At 39.9% G+C, this 18,427-nt stretch overlaps 1 protein-coding gene across 2 annotated transcripts in view; it reads right to left on the reverse strand.

Moving 5' to 3' along the window:
• Window positions 1–18,427, reverse strand: part of Zmat4 (zinc finger matrin-type 4) — a 393,512-nt gene that overhangs the window by 34,864 nt on the left and 340,221 nt on the right. For both annotated transcript variants that reach the window (XM_021170888.3, XM_029480293.2), the window contains exon 6: window positions 12,500–12,596. In XM_021170888.3, the coding sequence (XP_021026547.1) occupies window positions 12,500–12,596 (97 nt within the window). The remainder of the gene's footprint in view (window positions 1–12,499; window positions 12,597–18,427) is intronic.

An 18,427-nucleotide genomic window follows, 5' to 3' on the forward strand; every position in this document is an offset into this window, starting at 1 on the left:
ATGCCCACTTATGCTGGTATTCGGATTCTTGTATGATAGATAAGGGGTGAGGCATTGTTATCTTCATGGCTGTGTGCTTCTCTTAGTACCTGATCTATTGTCTGAGTCACATGGTCAGTGCTCAGTAGATTTTGGTCATTAGCCACAATTGAAGTAAAGGCTGGTCCATCTAATCACTCACACGCTCACCCTATATACATCATGAAAACATCAGCCCAAAAGGACAAAATGCTGTGTCTGCCATTCTCCAAAGGCAGAGGAAGAGAATGCGTTCCATCCCTTCAACAGGGACATGACCCACCCTGTTCACCTCCTCGCCTGTATTTCCAATAGAGTCTGAATGGTAAGCCAACATCTCTCATTGATTTAATTAAATTTACAGATCATGATGGATCATGATAAATTTTAAGAGAATAGACAAATGCTGGCCAAACTGAATTCCCTAAAAAAAGTTTTATAAATGTCAATTGCAGCTAATCATCTATAAACACACATACTATTTCTTTTCAAAATGGCTGTTTATTTTAACTACATGGATATATGGAGATTAAGAGATATTTTAATATCTATGTAATGGTCTCATTGTGGGTAGTTAAAACTTCAGTGTCTTTAAACATTAAAAAATTGAGTAATATAATAATTATATATGCATTTGCAGAAAATAGGTCAGAATGGGATATGATTTTTTTTCAGAAGGCACAGAATACGTGAGAGTCCAGTAGTTTAGTATTCAAGCAAAAATAGTCTCCTTGAGAGTCTTCCTGAGTTGATCTTACTCAAACCATTTTCTTGAGTAGCCATTGGAGCCTGATTTCTGTATCATGACATAGAATGAAGTTATAATGAGTTTTGTCCTTAACTTTCTACCTAAACAACAAACTCTACCCTCTGTCTTTGGTTAAAGCCAAGGGAAATGCCCTGCCTTATATTCTGATGGTCAACTTGATTCATTTAGGGGTTTGGTTAGCTGTTGGACTACCCAGGAGTAGAGAAAAAAATGCTGAAAAGAAATATGTTATAACCATTTTCTTGATGAAAAACAATAAACGTTAAATAATGAAATCTTCAACTCATACTCATACAAGTGAAGAACACTGGAGCCGATGGGAGGGTCGCCATACTTGTTACAGCCCTTCACATTTCCAGTAGGGATGGAGATGCTTAACAGAGGCATGCTTTGTTCAAAAACCACAGGCAAAGAAGGAGCTGTCAATGCATGCAACCATGTGAATGATGCTCAAGAGCATTGTGTTGAGCAAAATAAGCTAAGCAGAAAAGAACACATACTATTCCATTTACTTCCAGACAACAAGCAAGCTAAGCAATGGTGGCTAGGCTTAGATAAGGGTATTGATGGGGAAAAGCTACTGGTAGTTCTGAACGTGGTTTTGGCTGTTAACTGAATTGGTGGTCCCATGGTATCCAGGCATATCAAACCCATCAAACTGTGCACATAAAACATACTCGTTTTATTTCCACTAACTTGTATCTCAATAGGCTTGCTTAATAATAGTATTTAAACTTGTTCAAGGCTTCATAAGGAGTGAGAGGAAGATCTGACACATCTCTGAACCGAGTCAGGTAGTGAGTGGCCCTTTACCCATTGTAACTGATTCTGAATGCCCACACAATACTGTATCACAAAGAACATGAGATTTGGTGGAGTCCAGAAGTGATTTTAAGACATTAAGTCATCAGCTTAGTATCACCAGAAGAAGGCAGTCACAATTCACACTGATTTCAAGGAACACAAAATAATGATTATAAGTCCTACAGAGAAGGAAGCAGGAAGGAGTCTTTGGTAATTCTAGAATACACAGACACATACACACACACACCCCCACACATATGAACATGTGCCTCATATGTTTTCATTTTCAAGCTTACAGAAGACCTAAGCTTCATATATAACATAGTGGTTATAAAGTGTCCTTAGGTAAGGAATATATAGTAAAAATCATGTCAATGAAACAGCAAAACAGCTGCCAAAATTTACTGTGTATCAATGAACTTCTTAAAGTCCAGAGCTCTTTAAACAGTGGGATTCTTGGTTAGTAATGGTAAACTACATCAAAAAGTCCATGGAAAATATTTATATTTTTAGTGTTCAAAGATGCTTGTTGGTTGTTTGCTTTTTCCCCCAGAGAATACCAATTCAAGGGCTTCTAGGCTGCTTTTAGTTTATATTAAGTATAAAAAAATCTTTATGGCTGGCATTACTTTCAAAAAATACTTTTATTTACTGTTGTGTACTATTTCAACAACTCACTGCTATTCTGCATTATAAAATGCTTAAAGCAAATACATCCTGTGCCTGAAAATTAGTTTGAACAGTCATTCAAGCTCTTCACAAATGGATAGGTAGAACAGAAACAAGTAACGTGAACCTTTGCATTGAGAATTCCTACCACTGAGGGGAAACTCCAGAAAGAACAATGGATAGCAACACTTTCTTCAAAGAACAAATGGACTTGGACATGACTTCTCCTTTCTGACTGGGTTGATACTTGTATCTCATTTTTTTTTTTTTTTGTATCTCATTTTTTTAATCAGCTTAAGTACAAAGTAAGTAACGACAACTTTTATGTCCTTTACTTTTGGGTAATGTAATGTTAGGAGGCCAAGAGTGATCCCTGAGCTCAAATTTAAGTACATTAAGGGGGAATTATTCATTAGTGCATGGTATATACTCAAGGCTTCTAAGTTTCATTTTACTCATTTGGACTAATTGACAGACTAGCTCCCCTGGAAGCACTGAAGAATCGACTCAGTGTAGGCATTTGCATTTCTGAGTCTTTAGTCTCATTATATGGCTGATATTTCTCTGGCTCTTTAACAATGGAGAGAAAATTGACTACTATTAGGCTATTTGTGATATTTTTCAAAAAATGGAAATGACTATTTCTAAGTCATGAACACTGCTGAATGCAGGCAGCAGTTTCACTAAGAAATATGTTCATTGAAATGACAGGCAGAAAACCCTGACTTCTGCTCCTTGTCTATTCCAAGTAATTATTTTAAGGCCCTGAATATGTCACCTAACCTAGTGGAGATTCAGCTTCCTAATCTATGAAATAGAGATGAGGCCATCTGGGTGGCAACAGGACAGAGTGCTTCCCATGTGCAATGCCTTTAAAACATTCTACTCTACACTCAAGTTCTGTCCAGTTATTAGTCATGGCACCACCCTCATCATTGTCCTTGACAGCTCAAGCCAAGCAGGTGCTTATCTAACAAAAGGCAACCTGAGGGTTACATGTATAACAAAGCTCGTGGACCCTGTAATCTACTAATTTGAAATCCACCATTAAACATTATCAGAAGCTGGGTGGCTTACAGCAGGAAAAATGGACTCTCACTGTGGTAGTTTGAATAAAAATGGCCCCCATATGTTCATATATCTGACTAATTAGTTCCCAGTTGGTGGAACTGCTTGGGAAGGAATAGGAGCCTTGGTGGAGGAGGTACATTATTGGGAGTGGACTTTGATGTTTCTGAAGTTCACACTGTTTCCAGTTCTCTTTTTCCTCTGTGTCTCCTATTTGTGGATCAGAAGTAAGTTTTCAGCTTCTGCAAGAGCACCATGTCTCCCTGTCTGCTACTATGGTCCTCACTGTGATGGTCATGGAATCACCCTAGGAAACTGTAAGCTCAAATAAACTCTTCCTTCTATAAATTGTCTTGGTATCTTATCACGGAGATAAGAATATAACTAAGACACTCTCCAAGAGAACACTTGGAGTGGACATCTGCCTGGAATCACAGTGTCAGGAGGCAACACAACATCCTAAGGTTATCTCATGCAAATCAAACTACGTAATATACAGGTATCATTACTTTAATATCGGACAAAATATATGTCAAATCTGGGACATAGCATACTATTTAAAGCATCAATTCATTATAAGGCTATTATAATTATGAACATGTTGGCAATACACCCAATTTGTAAACCTAAGGTTACTAGATACAAAAATTTAGATTAACTATTACCTGGTAATAACAGCTGATATTAATACCTTACTTTCACCAATGAAACAATCATACTAACAAAGCATTAAAAAAACCAGAGTAATAGGAGCTAAATTACTTCATAAATGAAAATGACTTAACAGGCATCTACAAAGCATTCTATTCAAATACCACAGAATACACATTCTGCTCAACAGCCCATGGAACTTCCTCTAAAATAAATGGCATATTAACACACAAAGCAAGTCTCAATAAACAGAGGAAAATTCAAATAATTGCTCATATTCTGTCTTTATCATGGAATAAAGCTAGAAATCATCAGCAAGAGAAAGAACAGGAAATTTTCAGACCCATGGAGATTAAACAACACATTACCAAATAACGGATGTACCACCGAAGAACTGAATTAAAAAGCAAACAAGAAAACAAACAAAACCTTCTCGAACTGATTAAAAATTAATACACACAATTCAACTCGTACACCTAAGGCTCAGGGAACATTTCATAAGAGGTGGGTGGAACGATTGTAAGAGACAGGAGGTAGGAAAGTTTGCTATGAGGTCATGCCTCCTAGTGATGTCAGAAGCTACACCCATAAATCCATACGAGTTTGATTACCTGACATGAGCTGAAGCAGCATGGCACCGATAGACATGCCCAAAGCCCACACAAACTCAACCTTATCAAAGAAGTTCAGGCAACTAAGGAATGCTTAGAGCAAGAGAGCTACTTTCCCCCAGGGAACAGCATGCCACTTGGTTATCCAATACCAATTAGTCAGCCCTGAAAACATACAAAGAAATAACACTATAAGGACTGAGCAGATTACGTTTATGTACTTCGGAACATGTATGTTTATGAATACACATACCCAAACGTATGTAACAATAATTAATGAAAACAGAGGCCATAAACTCCAAAGAGAATAAGGAGGGGTGTATGGGAGGGTTTGGAGAAAGGGAAGGGAAGGGGGGATTTTGGAATTATACTAATCTCAAAAACCAAAACAAACAACGGGAACAAATTTTAAAAATGAAGATAAAATATACTAATACAATAAAAGAAACTCTCAGTTCATAGCTACAAATGCCTACATTAAACACCAAAAGGTCTCAAGTAATTAAGTGATGTACCTTAGTCTCTTGGCAAAATAAGAACAAACCAAACGTCAAAGCTATAAAGCTAAGAAGATGCTTAATGTTAGGCAGAAATTATGAAATTTATAAAATCACAGGAGTTAAAGATAAACAAGATCAGTAATCTCAGCAGGATCAATCAAAAGGAAGAGAAAAGACATGGATTAGTAACACCAGAGATGAAAAATGAGCATTTACAACAGATATAAATTAAATTCAGAAAGCCATGAAGGCATACTTTTAAAAAATGTATGTTCCATTAAATCTGAAAATATAAAAATTATTTAGTGATTTTTCTAGACCCAAATGACCCACCAAAGATAAAACAAATGAGATAAACAATAAAAATGTCTTATTCCAAGGAGTCATTGAATCCGGCCACAAAGAAGAAATAACTTGAATCTTTCTCAAACTATTCTGGAAATAGAATAAAATGGAAAAGGAAAGAATACTTTTCAAGTTCATTTGAAAGACATTATTACTCTGCTACTCAAACCAGAAAGAAAGAACAAAAATAGAAAACTACAGACAAATCTCTATAAGCATCTACATAAGAATTATCAATATAATAAATAGAAATGGAATTAAAGAATAAGAAAAGTTCATTCATCGTGCTGATTCTAGCTTCCTTGCAGAAATGCAGGGATGGTTCAATATAAGTGAATCAATAACTAGTATATCTCATAAATGGGCTTGAGAACAGAAATTACTCAATCATTTCATACATGCAGAAGGAAGGAGCCTTTGACAAAAGTTCAACATCTCTTCATGATTAAAACTTTGAAAAGACTAGTATTGAAGAAAATATATCTCAATACAATAGAGTGTATACACACATACACACACACACACACATATATGATGAATCAAAGCAACATTATAAAAAATGAAAAAAAAATTTCTAAAGCATTTTCTCTATGAGCAAGAAGACAAGAGAGTATTTTCTCTCTAGTCCTATTTGGTATATAATGTTTGACACCTTAGCTAAAGCAATAAGACAAGACTAGAAAATAAAACATATCCAAATCAGAAGCATACGATGTGCATCTTTCCAAAGAGACCCTAAATACTCCACCAAGAAACTCATGGACCTGATAAACAATTTCATTAACAGATGACTCAGCAACAACAGCAACAACAAAACACAAACAAATAAAAATTGGAATAAATATAACCAAACATGTGAAAGATCTCTACCATGAAACATTGAAAACACTGGCAAGGACCATGAGGAAGACACAAGGATATGGAGAGACCTCTGAGGCTCACGAACTGGAAGCTTAATATTGGGAAAATGGCCATTGTGCCAAAATCACTCTATAGATTCTGTGCCTTCTCTAATCAAAGTCCAATACCATACTTCATAGAAATATAGAAGAAAATGCTAAAATTGTCATGGAAACAAAGCCCCTAGATAGTCAAAGCAATCTGGAGCAAGCTCCCAAAGAAAACTCACTCTTCCTTCCCTAGTAGTCACCAACCGTCAAAAGCGATGGGGACCATGTCTCTCCATCATCCACAAAAACAGCATCTTCAACAAAGGAAGCTGAAAAACACTGGGCGGCAACATGTAGAAGAATATTGATATTTATCTCTTACCATATGCAAAATTCAACTCCAGGGTTTCAAAGGCATGCCTGAAAATTATATAATGGAACCTATTGCAGCAGGTGCTTTTCCACATCTATAATAAAGACCATGACCAGGGCGACTTTTGGAAGAGAGAGTTTGGTTTGGGTTCTGGTTACACTGGGTTACAGTCCATACTGGTTGTGACAGCATGTAGTGGTCTTGAGCAGCAGCCAAAGCAGAAGGCTGAGAGCTCAGGCCTTCAGCAAAAACGCAGAGCAGAGGGCAAACTGCAAGTAGTCAGTGCCTTTACTCTCGAAGCCCATCTCCAGGCACATTCTTCTCCAGCAAGGCTGCATCACCTAACCTCCCCAAACAGTGCCACTAACTGGGTACCACTTATTCAAATGTGTAGGATTACTGGGGGCATTTCTTATACAGAGTATGCACCTACTATCACATATAATTAATGTGTGCGAATAAAGACATTTAAAAACAAGTAAAAAATATGTGAGAGCAGGAAGGATAAAGTTAGAGACTCTCCTAGGCCACTTTACAGCAGTGTATTTCTGTAAAACAGGTGAGATGAATAAACGCTTTGAAAAATGAAACTCTCAAAAGTATGAAGCTCCAGACCCAGGTGATTTCACTAATGAATCACTCCTAAATAAGACTAGCTTACCACTCACATATTCAAGGATGGAAAGTAGAAGGAAAAATGTTGAACATACCTTATCATGAAACTAAGACCATTACAAGAAAAATTAAGGTCCAAAACTATGTCATTAAAAAGACACATAAAGATACACACACCACATACACACACACACACACACACACACACACACAGAGAGAGAGAGAGAGAGAGAGAGAGAGAGAGAGAGAGAGAGAGAGAGAGAGAGAGGTGTGGGGGGGAAATATTAAAATGTTTTCAGACATTCATTCCATGAATACATAGAAATAAAATAATCCAAAAAAATGAGATTTTGGTGAAATGTTGGGTTGATACTTGAAAATATCATTGGCTACAGTTCAATAGTTTATCATTGAAAGTGGAGATATAATGATCAAACCGGTAAAGTAAAAGCATTTGATGAAACTCGTCGTCTAATTGTAAGAAGAATGTTAGCAGATTGTGAGAGACAAGCAAGTGTCTCATTTGGACTTCCATAGTTACCTGAAGGTCTGAGAGATGTGAGTAACCATGGAGCCACCTGAACCTGCATTGCAGAGATGGACCAGGCAGGTAGCCAAAGATGAGAAGAGCAGATGAACTCCCTATGTTTGCTGCTGATGGTTCTCGCACAGAAAATCCCCAATTATTTGCTGATGGAATTGGACTGTTAAGTAAATTTAACAAAGCAATTGGATACAGGCTTAGGAACATTACTGTTTATAACTGAGTTTTTCATTTACTTAAAAATTGATCTTGTTTATATTCTGGTCTCTTAAAATGGCATAAATCATTTGCCCCGTTTTTGTTTTGTTTTATTTTGTTTGTTTGTTTGTTTTGATTCTTCCCAACAAATCCTTAGGAAGAAACTTCAACAGATATGTGTGAGATTTCCACAGACAGACCTCTGAAACCTTACAGAAAGAATCAGAGGCTCTGCCAAAGGACATGGATGGGAGCAGATGTTAAATGTTTTCAAGAAAATTGAAAATTTGATTCTAAAAGTGTATGTAAAAACACAAAGGATCAAGGATAATGAAAATGGTTTTGAAATAAAATGCAAAGGCAGACAATTTACACTCTTAGACACCAAGACTTATCATAAAGCTATAGGAGACACTGCAATAGCGTAAGGAAAGACATGCGCTAGGGTGGGGAGTCCAGAATTCAGGCAGGAACACAGGCATGCCCACAAACCACATGGTTTACAAACAGAGTAATTTAGATTCTCTTTTAAATGAATGACACTGGATTCATATAGGAAACATTTGAAGATTGACCCTTCAATCAGACTATGAAAAAAAATAACGCCTACATTCTTAATGACAGAGAATGTAACACGAACAAAGTAACATGGCAATTTATCTTGATAACCTTGGGATGAGCAGACAAATCTCAAACCATACTCAAATAACTCAAAGTATAAAGGACTCATGAGCTGGACTTTATTAAAATTAGAAAGTTCTTTAGCTTGTGAAGAAAACAAGGGTGCAGGGATGTAGATTGGCTGAAGTGCTTTTCTGTATGTGTGAGATCCTGGGTTTGATATCCAGGACAAGAAAGGAAGGAAAGGAGAAACAGGAAGCAGATGAGGATATTAAAATGGAACATGGGTTTGGAGACATGACTAAGCAGTTAAGAAGATTTGCTGCTCTTCCACAGGACCTAAGTTCAGTCCCAGCACCTACATCTGGGGGCTCATAACTGCCTGTAACTATAGCTCCAGGGATCTGACATTCTCATCTGACTTCTGTGGGTACCTTTATACTTGTGTCATGCATTTACAGAGAGAGAGAGAGAGAGAGAGAGAGAGAGAGAGAGAGAGAGAGAGAGAGGCATATATACAAAGGATGCAGACAGACACACACAGAGAAATATGCATGCAAAGGATGCCCCCCCCTACAAAACCATGCATACAAAAGATGCCCACACAGAGACACAGACACATACATCACAGAAGCATGTATACAAAGGATATGCACAGGTACACACACACACACACACACACACACACACACACACACACGCACACACGCATGCATGCATACAAAGGATTAAGTGTAAGGGGAAAGAGAACAGACATCAAGAACAGGATCACTAAAATTCCTTTGTTCATTTCCCCTCATTTCACTCAGGAAAGGAGCAGAGTTCTGCTTGTGCTACAGAAGACAGATTTGTATGAGCGAGTAGAAGGGTCTGATGTCATGTGTATCTACTAAATCGTTTGTGCAAAGTGGCACTTCCGTTTTCAAAGTACACCACAGTTCTCTTTACCAGCACATCTCTGTTGAAGGTGAATGTTTGTGAAAATGAGTGTTGAGCAGTCATTAAAAGGTAAAGATGGCCACTGGTGGGGTCAGTCCTTGTTCTGCTAGGGCCGGGCAACTTAACCTCTTCAAGCTCCATTTTCCCTGGAAGATAATAATACTTGTGGGAATGAAATGTCATAATCAATGCAAAAATATCACAGCGTCTTATGGACACAGATGGAGAGATGGACAGACATATTCCTGGAGCTTTAGATGCTGTCGAATTGCTGTTTGTGGAACACATGCCACGGAAAGTCACTATTGTTCTTTTTTTACTTATTAAGAAGAATTAATAAATGCTCTTAAGAGATTATAAATTTGTGCAGATACTTTCGTGTCATCCTGCACACTGGACACTGATTAACTAAACTATATAGAGTGCCTCTTATCCATTATTAATTAGGGAGACGAGGAAAAGAGATTACTTGGGGACCATACAAAATAGTCAATGCTATTAATCAATGCAGACGCTGCAGGGTATTCCACAAAGAGCTGAGGAATTTTCTCTGTTAACTTTTGAAGGTTTCTTGTGAAGTAGACCCTTTCTGGGGTAGACTGCAGCAAAGTAAGCCTGGATTCTCGAGATGGTAGAAGGACGAGGAAACAGATTCCAGCTGATTCTAGGTCTAAACTTCCTCCCCTGAGGCTGACCTCCTATTACTCACACGTCTAGTGTCTAGAATGTTCCTACTCACAATATAACCTGGAAAATTATTACTAATCTTTTAACATTACATACTTACTCCACCAAAGCCTCCTTCCTGTCTCAGTTAGCGTTTCTGAAACACCATCACAAAAAGCAACCTGTAAGAAAGGGTTTACCTCACTCACACTTCCTGCTGATAGCCTATCACTGAGAGATGTCAAGGCAGCAATCTAAGCAGGGCAGGAACCTGGGCGCAGGAACTGAAGCAGAGGCCATGGAGAGACGCTAGTTACCGGCTTGCTTCTCATGGTTTGCACAACTTGCTTTCTTATACCATCCAGGACCACCTGCCCTGGGGCTGAAACCATCCATAGTGAGCTGGGTTCTCCCACATCAATCATTAATTAAGAAAACGTGCCCCACACACCTACCTAAAAGCTTATCTTATGGAGGCATGCTCTCAATTGTGGTTCCCTTGACTCAGATAACTCCAGTTTGTGTCGAGTTAAAAAACTGACAAGGACAGCCACCTCTGGACATGTACGGAGATTCACACTGAACACCATCAATGAACTCGTGTGTGTGTGTGTGTGTGTGTGTGATCTGTCCCAATGTCCCAGAAAAACTGGCTTCACTTGTGCCCTCCCCTATTCTCATGGCTCTGGTTGGTACAGTGCACATTGCTAGAGAACGTTTCCCCAGCTAGTTGGGATTCCGTAAGAGAAAGGTCTGCATCTACTCACAGCCCCCACCCTCACTCCTGGGTACAGAGATGACAGTGGAACTCAATAAAAGTTTGCTGGATGACATTAATTATTCACAGGACTTTAATACAGTCAGATCTGTTAAATGATTCTCTTCATGAATTTTTTAGAAATGAAAACAATTGCACCTAGTTAGATTCCATCCTTTTGAGACATTCTCTGTACCTTATGCCCTATATCTTACTTTCTAAGCATTCTGTTAACGGCCTCAGCAGCTGCCTTTGGACTGCTGGCCACAGTGCTGGTGATTCTGAAATTGTACAGTAATTTGGTGAAATCATGCCTGCAGCCTACACCAGTTTAAAAATCTGAGAATCTTTGGCAGAAAATAAGTCAGAACAAGCTTTTACTTAATTGGCAATCCCTGTTTGTGAGTGAGGGTGTGTGTGTGTGTGTGTGTGTGTGTGAGAGAGAGAGAGAGAGAGAGAGAGAGAGAGAGAGAGAGAGAGAAAGAGAGGGAGAGAGGGAGGAAGGGAGAGAGGGAGAGAGAGAGAGGAGGGAGGGATGGAGAGAGAGAGAGATAGAGAGAGAGAGAGAGAGAGAGAGAGAGCATGTGCTTGTGTGCATGTGTGTGCATATATACATATATATCCAAGATTTTATATTTAAATATGCACATATGACATATATTATATGCATATAGGTATATACACATATGTATTATATACATATACACACACAAACATACACACATATATGTGTCACACACACACATACACATACATGACTTATATCCGAATTAAATATACCAGGGGGTACGTTACATTTTATAATAATAGACAACATAAACCCAGAATGGGGACATGATAGGACATATTCACAGAGTTTAATTGCATGACACAGAAGCTCTTAGTAAAGCCTACCAAGGATCATGTCAGTTCCTCAAAAACAAAATACAGTTCTAAAAAGTTTCCTCAAGGTCATAAAGCATGCTGAATTATTTTTGAAAAAAAAAATTCCATTACTTGTGCTGAAGTGGGAGAAGCAGCTGTTCTTTCAGTAATGCTAGGCACATTTGGAAGGTTCAAGATGCATAAATGTCAAGGAGACTTTGGAGATAAGATAAAATATACATCAGTCTGCCTTTTTGGAGATAAATAACAGGTCTGGCTTTAATGATCTTGCAAAAACAAGTCCACAGGAAGGACCCAAGAGTCGGAACAGAGAAAGAGTGGGAACAGAAATAGTGGAAACAAACAGAGAAGGGACAGAAACAGGACAGGAGTGTGAACAGGGAAGGAGTGTGAACAGGGAAGGAGTATGAACAGGGAAGGAGTTTGAACAGGGAAGGAGTATGAACAGGGAAGGAGTGGGAACAGGGAAGGAGTGTGAACAGGGAAGGAGTGGGAACAGGGAAGGAGTGGGAACAGGGAAGGAGTGGGAACAGGGATGGAGTGGGAACAGGGATGGGGTGGGAACAGAGTACCTACTTGGTCTGATGCTTTGATCCTTGCAGATGTGCATGATATTGTTCTATGGAGTTGAGCGACACACTGCACGTGGTACATCTGTAAGTACGTCTCAGACCTGTAAGTGACAGACAGGCTTGGTTAGCTGCATCTTACCATCAGTCCTGATGATGAATGAATTGTCGAATTTCCACAGAGGCAAGCTCTGAGTATCAGAGAAGACTCCTGGGTTCCCTGCTACAAGGCCACTCCTGCCCCTCCTTCCCAGAGCCCAGCCACCAGACTCAACAGAAGTGGGAATGTGCAGGGATTTGGACTCAGATTGTCCTATTTATAGATGGCTGAAGCAACTCTAAACTCCTCAAGATAAATTCCCCCGCAGCCCTGCGCACAAGTCTCATAGATATAGTTTTAATCTCTACAGTAACATTATAAACAAACAAACAAAAAAAAACTGCCGGGCTTGGTGGCGCACGCCTTTAATCCCAGCACTTGGGAGGAGAGGCAGGCGGATTTCTGAGTTCGAGGCCAGCCTGGTCTACAAAGTGAGTTCCAGGACAGCCAGGGCTACACAGAGAAACCCTACCTCAAAAAACAAAAAACAAAACAAAACAAAACAACAAAAACAATAAACTGTCGCACTCCTTTGCCATCTCCATTCCTAAACAGAACTGAAGTGTAACACTAGATATTACTAACTTATGCTCAATATTAGGACTGTTTTATAAAATCAAGTAACCAATAGGAAAGAAAAAAGCAATCAATTCTTGGTTAGTCTGACTGCCCATCAGAGTTAAGAATATCTATGAGTCTTCTGTTTACTTCCTTGCCTCATTAACAAAGCATCAGCATTGGGTTAGGCACTAGGAATTCCAAAATAGAAAAGGAAAGCTTTGCTTTTAAGGTGTTGAGCAAAATCTTGAGTATTTATGAGCACTGATTTATCCAAAGGTAAGTTGGTATTGTTGGACAGCATTATCTAGGTCACATTAAACCTCTGGTACAGCGGAGGTGCACAGTGGTCCACATTCCTCCTCCTGCTGTATCCCCAAGAGAGGATGGGGAGGAAGGGAAAGCTAATACCGAATCCTATAAGCCAGGAGCCCACACTACTCAGTTTGAGACCCTTGTAAAGACAGGCGAGTCTGTGCTAACTTGTATGGTCTCTGTGAAGTAGCTTGTCATTCGCTATTGCTTCCACAGCTTCCACACTGCATTCTCAGCCTTGAAGGAATCAGGGAGAACATAGTGGGGGGAAAAGAAAGAAAAAAGTCCCAGGGGACGACCACAAAGCCCCAGGAGGGAAAACAAAGAACTCTAGCACACACTTCTTCAAGATAAGCAAGCAGTAGGCATATCTGCTTTGCCCTGGAAACGTTAGTGGGGATTTTCCATGTCTGTGGAGGAGCAAAGGACTTCTTGAAATTGAAAATTCAGACCCTGGGAGAACGACCCCCACAGAGGCAATGGGAAGGAGATGTATAAGGAGAGGAGAGCTGCTTCCAGAGTCTGACATCAGATGATTAAAAATAGTAGAATCATCAGTCAGACCTGCCCTTACATGTAGGATGTGAGGTCAGAGCCAAGATCCAAGCAAAGAGCAGAGTAGGGGCTCAACCTCAAACACCTGCCCATGAAAAGCTTCTACAGCCATGATTCTCAAGCTCCCGTTGCTGCGGCCCTTTAATGTTACAGTTCCTCATGTGGTGGTGACCCACAACCACATGCTACTTCATAACTGTAACTTTGCTACTGTAATGAGTCATAACACAAACATCTGATATGCAGGATGTCTGCTATGAAACCCTATGAAAGGGTCATTTGACCCCCCAAAGCAGTCTCAACATGTTGAGAAACATTGTTCTATAGGTTCTGTTGAATAAATCTAAGCACAGGGCTAGGAGATGTTTCAAACCAGAACTCCATTCTTTAAAAACAAACAGTCTAAAACCAAACCAAACCAAACCACACCACAACAACCCTCCCCCCACCCCACCCCCAGTTCTCTGTTTTGTCTCTTCTTTAAAACTTGACTTAGTCACAGGAATGGTGGATCTGAGGAATGAAAACCAAGCTGCTCCATTAAAAAGAGCTGAGCTTGCACTGCCTCCCGACTTCCGAAAGATTATCCTCTTCCCCAAACCCAGAGGCTATAAGTTATCACAGCCAGTATAGAAGTTGTCAGGACGCTTATCCAGGCCTGATCCATTCTGCTCTTTTATGCATAGAATCAAAATATGAAATCCGGCTTCAGGCAGTAACTCCCTCCAGAGGTCTCCATCAATCTTTTCATAATAAACAGTAACTGCCGCGTGTGAGTCCTCCTTAGAGTGCACACTAATCAAAGGGTTCCTTGTAAAAAAAAATGGAGACTCAGTTTGGCAATAGGTATAAATATTTATGTTTAAAACTGGGAACTTTTAAGAACATCAACAAATCTGAAAAAAAAATATTCTGACCTGCTACTTTCCACAAGATTTCTTGTGCTCTGCAGCCAAACCAGGGCATGGGCAGGGAATATCAGGTACTTTCTTGCAGAACAAACTACAGGGGTAAGAAGTGGGCATAAACAAGAACAAAACCAGAGGGGTCGAGGGAACCTCCCCCACACAAGACATGGCATTCTCGGTGGGAACTGTGGGCTTTATTAATACTTAGTTGAAATCCTAACTACTTTGGAATTATATGGCTCTTTTCCCTCCAGGAACTACTGAATCTAATTATTAAATCAAAAATGTCAACCTCCTCACTGAATCCATTTCAGCATAATAGCACATTAACAGCATCCCGAAGCCCTGGAGTGGAGTGGGAACAAGACAGACAGTATCTGACTTGGAGGAGCTTCTTGAAGACACATCAGGCTGTATTTATAGTTCCCAGCACGGTGTTTATAACAGATGGGTCTTGAGAGGTCAGCAGAATGTGTCTCCTCAATGTGTCTTTTCAAGACCAGTAAAACTGGAGTCTACACTGCTTCTGCTACAATCACTGCACATTAGAGAAGCACCTCCGAGCCCGTCTTATGGTGCCAGGGATTTTGCTGAATGCTGAGAGCATTGGAAATAATAAGACACTGTTTGTTTCCTTATGGAGCTAGTTGGGGAGAAAGACAAACAATGTATTGATGCCCCTTGAGTTCTTGGCACAGAGAGGGCTCTCCTAAGGCCACATTAGGGAAGCTACTTTTGCACTGAACAGTAGTCAACAGAGACTCACAAGTGGTCCAAGCACTGAGACCAGTGATGGTGTCATGCTCCACCCTAAATATGACCCAGTGACCTCCAAGGCTGAGGGAACATCATGGAAGAGGAGGCAGAGGAAGAATGTGAGTGTCAGAGGCTGGGGAGGACTTTCTTGAAACAGTGTTTTCTGGACTCAAGGCACCTGTGGCTATTTGAATAAGACCTGAACAGTATCTAGCATGGATAGGGAGCAAGGGTTCTCAAGGATCCACCCCTGGATGAGGAATTATTGGAAGTTATTGTCTTCTGGGGAAGGGAAAATCTATTTTATATGGTCTTTGATAGGTTGGCCTTGGTCCAAGGTATGGGCTCACACTCCTGCCCATGTGGGGATCCCTAATTGGAATCAGTGGGTTCCATGAGGAGTCTGATAAGAACAGGATGCTAATCTGCTTGCAAAGGGATGCTGAGTAAGGAGTGACCCAGGGAGAGGAGACAGCACATGGAGGGCAGAGGAGGAAGTGGCTCATAGTGAAAAGTGATCAAACAAAAGGAAAGTGAAAAGATGAATTAAAAAGCCAAACAGCCTTGCCAAGAAAGGATTTAGCATCCACCTGGATACCATTTGAAACCCAAGGAAGACCAAATATATGCCCATAAACAAAGCCTAGCCACACAGTATGCCTGCACATTTGAATTGCTGCATAAAGTTTTCAAGGTGAGGAAAAACAAAAGCAAGTCAAATTAAACCCTATACTGAACTAAGTTTGAGATCCATAGCAAAACACAGTGACATGAACATCAGAATAGATAAATACGGCACTAGCCAAATGATACCAGGCTTGACGGCCACCATCTGTGGCTCAGGTCTCCGATGTGGAAAGAAGAGACGCATGTCGTGAACGTCCTCTGACTTCACATGTGCACTATGATGTGCATGCATGCTCACATACACACACACACACAATAATATGTGCACACTCATATACACACACAAACACACACACTCACATATACACATTCATACACATGGCACCACTAAAGTAGATATTATATCTTAGTGTTCATAACATGCATGGAATTCAAGCAAAGGATGACGGGGAACAGAAGACCATTACTGAAGAATGATCTTATTTTATATGAAATAGTGCAATTTTAAATCTAAAGCAATGATAGTCCCAAATGCACTTTTACACTAATTACTAAAATGTAAAGAGCTAAGGGCAGAGAAAATAATGCAAAGTGGTAAACATTTCTATTAGCCCACAAAGAAATGTAATGAAGGAATAGAAAACAGAAAACATGGAACTGTGGGAAAGTGGCAGTCTGTGTACACCCACACATGCAGCACATGCTCTACACATGTATACCACATGCTACATTGAGGGAATCGGGTGTGGCCACATGGGCCAAGATGGCGCCCAGGCCCCATGAACCCCACATGTTTACTGCCTTGCCCAAACATGTGCAGTGAAACTGCATGTGTAAGCTGCCTGCCAAGCTAGACTATTCCTCGTGATCCGGATCTGTCAGCCTATCTGTGACCGACCTGAGCTCGTGCTTGGAGCGTGTGTGATTCTGATTGGATGAGGTGGCGTGGAGCGAGATGAGGTCGGTTGCCGCGAGTATAGGAGAATTGCCCTTGCCCTAAGTGGAGAGAGCTGTAAGAGAAAAAGCTGCAAGTAAAAGAAGAAGCTGCTGCATGAACCCGACTTGGTGTTCATGTCATTCTTGTATCTGTGGGTTGGAGACTGCGGCACTACATATATACCACAAACATATATACCACACATACACACACACAGCCATTCATAACCACACATGTACCCCCTAAACGCACACACCACCCCTCCCTTATACACATGTAGGTGGAAAAATAAAAATAGAAAACAGATGGAACACATTGGAAACAAAGTGATAAAAGTAATCGTATTAATAATTACATTAAATATAAATACGTTTAAAAAAATCTCAAAATGCTGAAATCGTCAGAGTGGATAAAAACCAAGACCCAAATATATCAAACATACACTACATTCAAAGGCAGACATTGTGTGTTTAGTGATGAGAGCTAAAGAGGCCAGAATTGATTCATTAGAACAGTAAGTGGAGAATTAAAAGAGTCGGAACTGAATCATTAGAATAGGAAGTTAAGAGAGTGTAGATGCTTCTGCTCATGTCTGAACGGACTTCATAGCAAGGCATTTCCCAGACATGAACAGAACTTGGAATGTCAGAGAGCTAATAAGAGCTTAATATAAAATCTGATCAAAAACCAAAGGAAGAAAGAGTCAAGACCACAATGATAGGGGATGTTCACATCTCTCTGTTGGTAGATAGAAAAACAGGATAAAAATAAACAGCGCCTAGAGAACCGGAGCAAAAGTATCATCCATCTTGTACGAACTAATTTATATCTGGAACTCTACCTCTGCAAGTGTTCACTGAGACACACCCATGTGCAGTATGTGCTGGGCTCCTGTCAACCTGTAAACTTAAATTATGTTTGTGGAGGGAGTTTTGACGACAATTCAATTAAATTGGAGATAAATCACAAGAAGATTTGCAAAGCATCTAAAATATCTCTAAATCACTCCCTCAGAGAAAAGCCGAAGTCGGCTTGACCCAAGGAAAGAAAACAGTACAGATACAGTTGTGAAGGTTGTAGAGAGATTTATAGTCTCAGTCCTAAAAGCCTAGAAGTTTTCAAGCACTTATACCAATCTGAAGCAGAGGGGAAATTGTAAGTCACAGGAACCAAGGACAG

This window comes from Mus caroli, unplaced genomic scaffold (assembly GCF_978045245.1).
Source record: "Mus caroli unplaced genomic scaffold, Mus_caroli_1 scaffold_10, whole genome shotgun sequence".
NCBI lineage: Eukaryota > Metazoa > Chordata > Mammalia > Rodentia > Muridae > Mus > Mus caroli.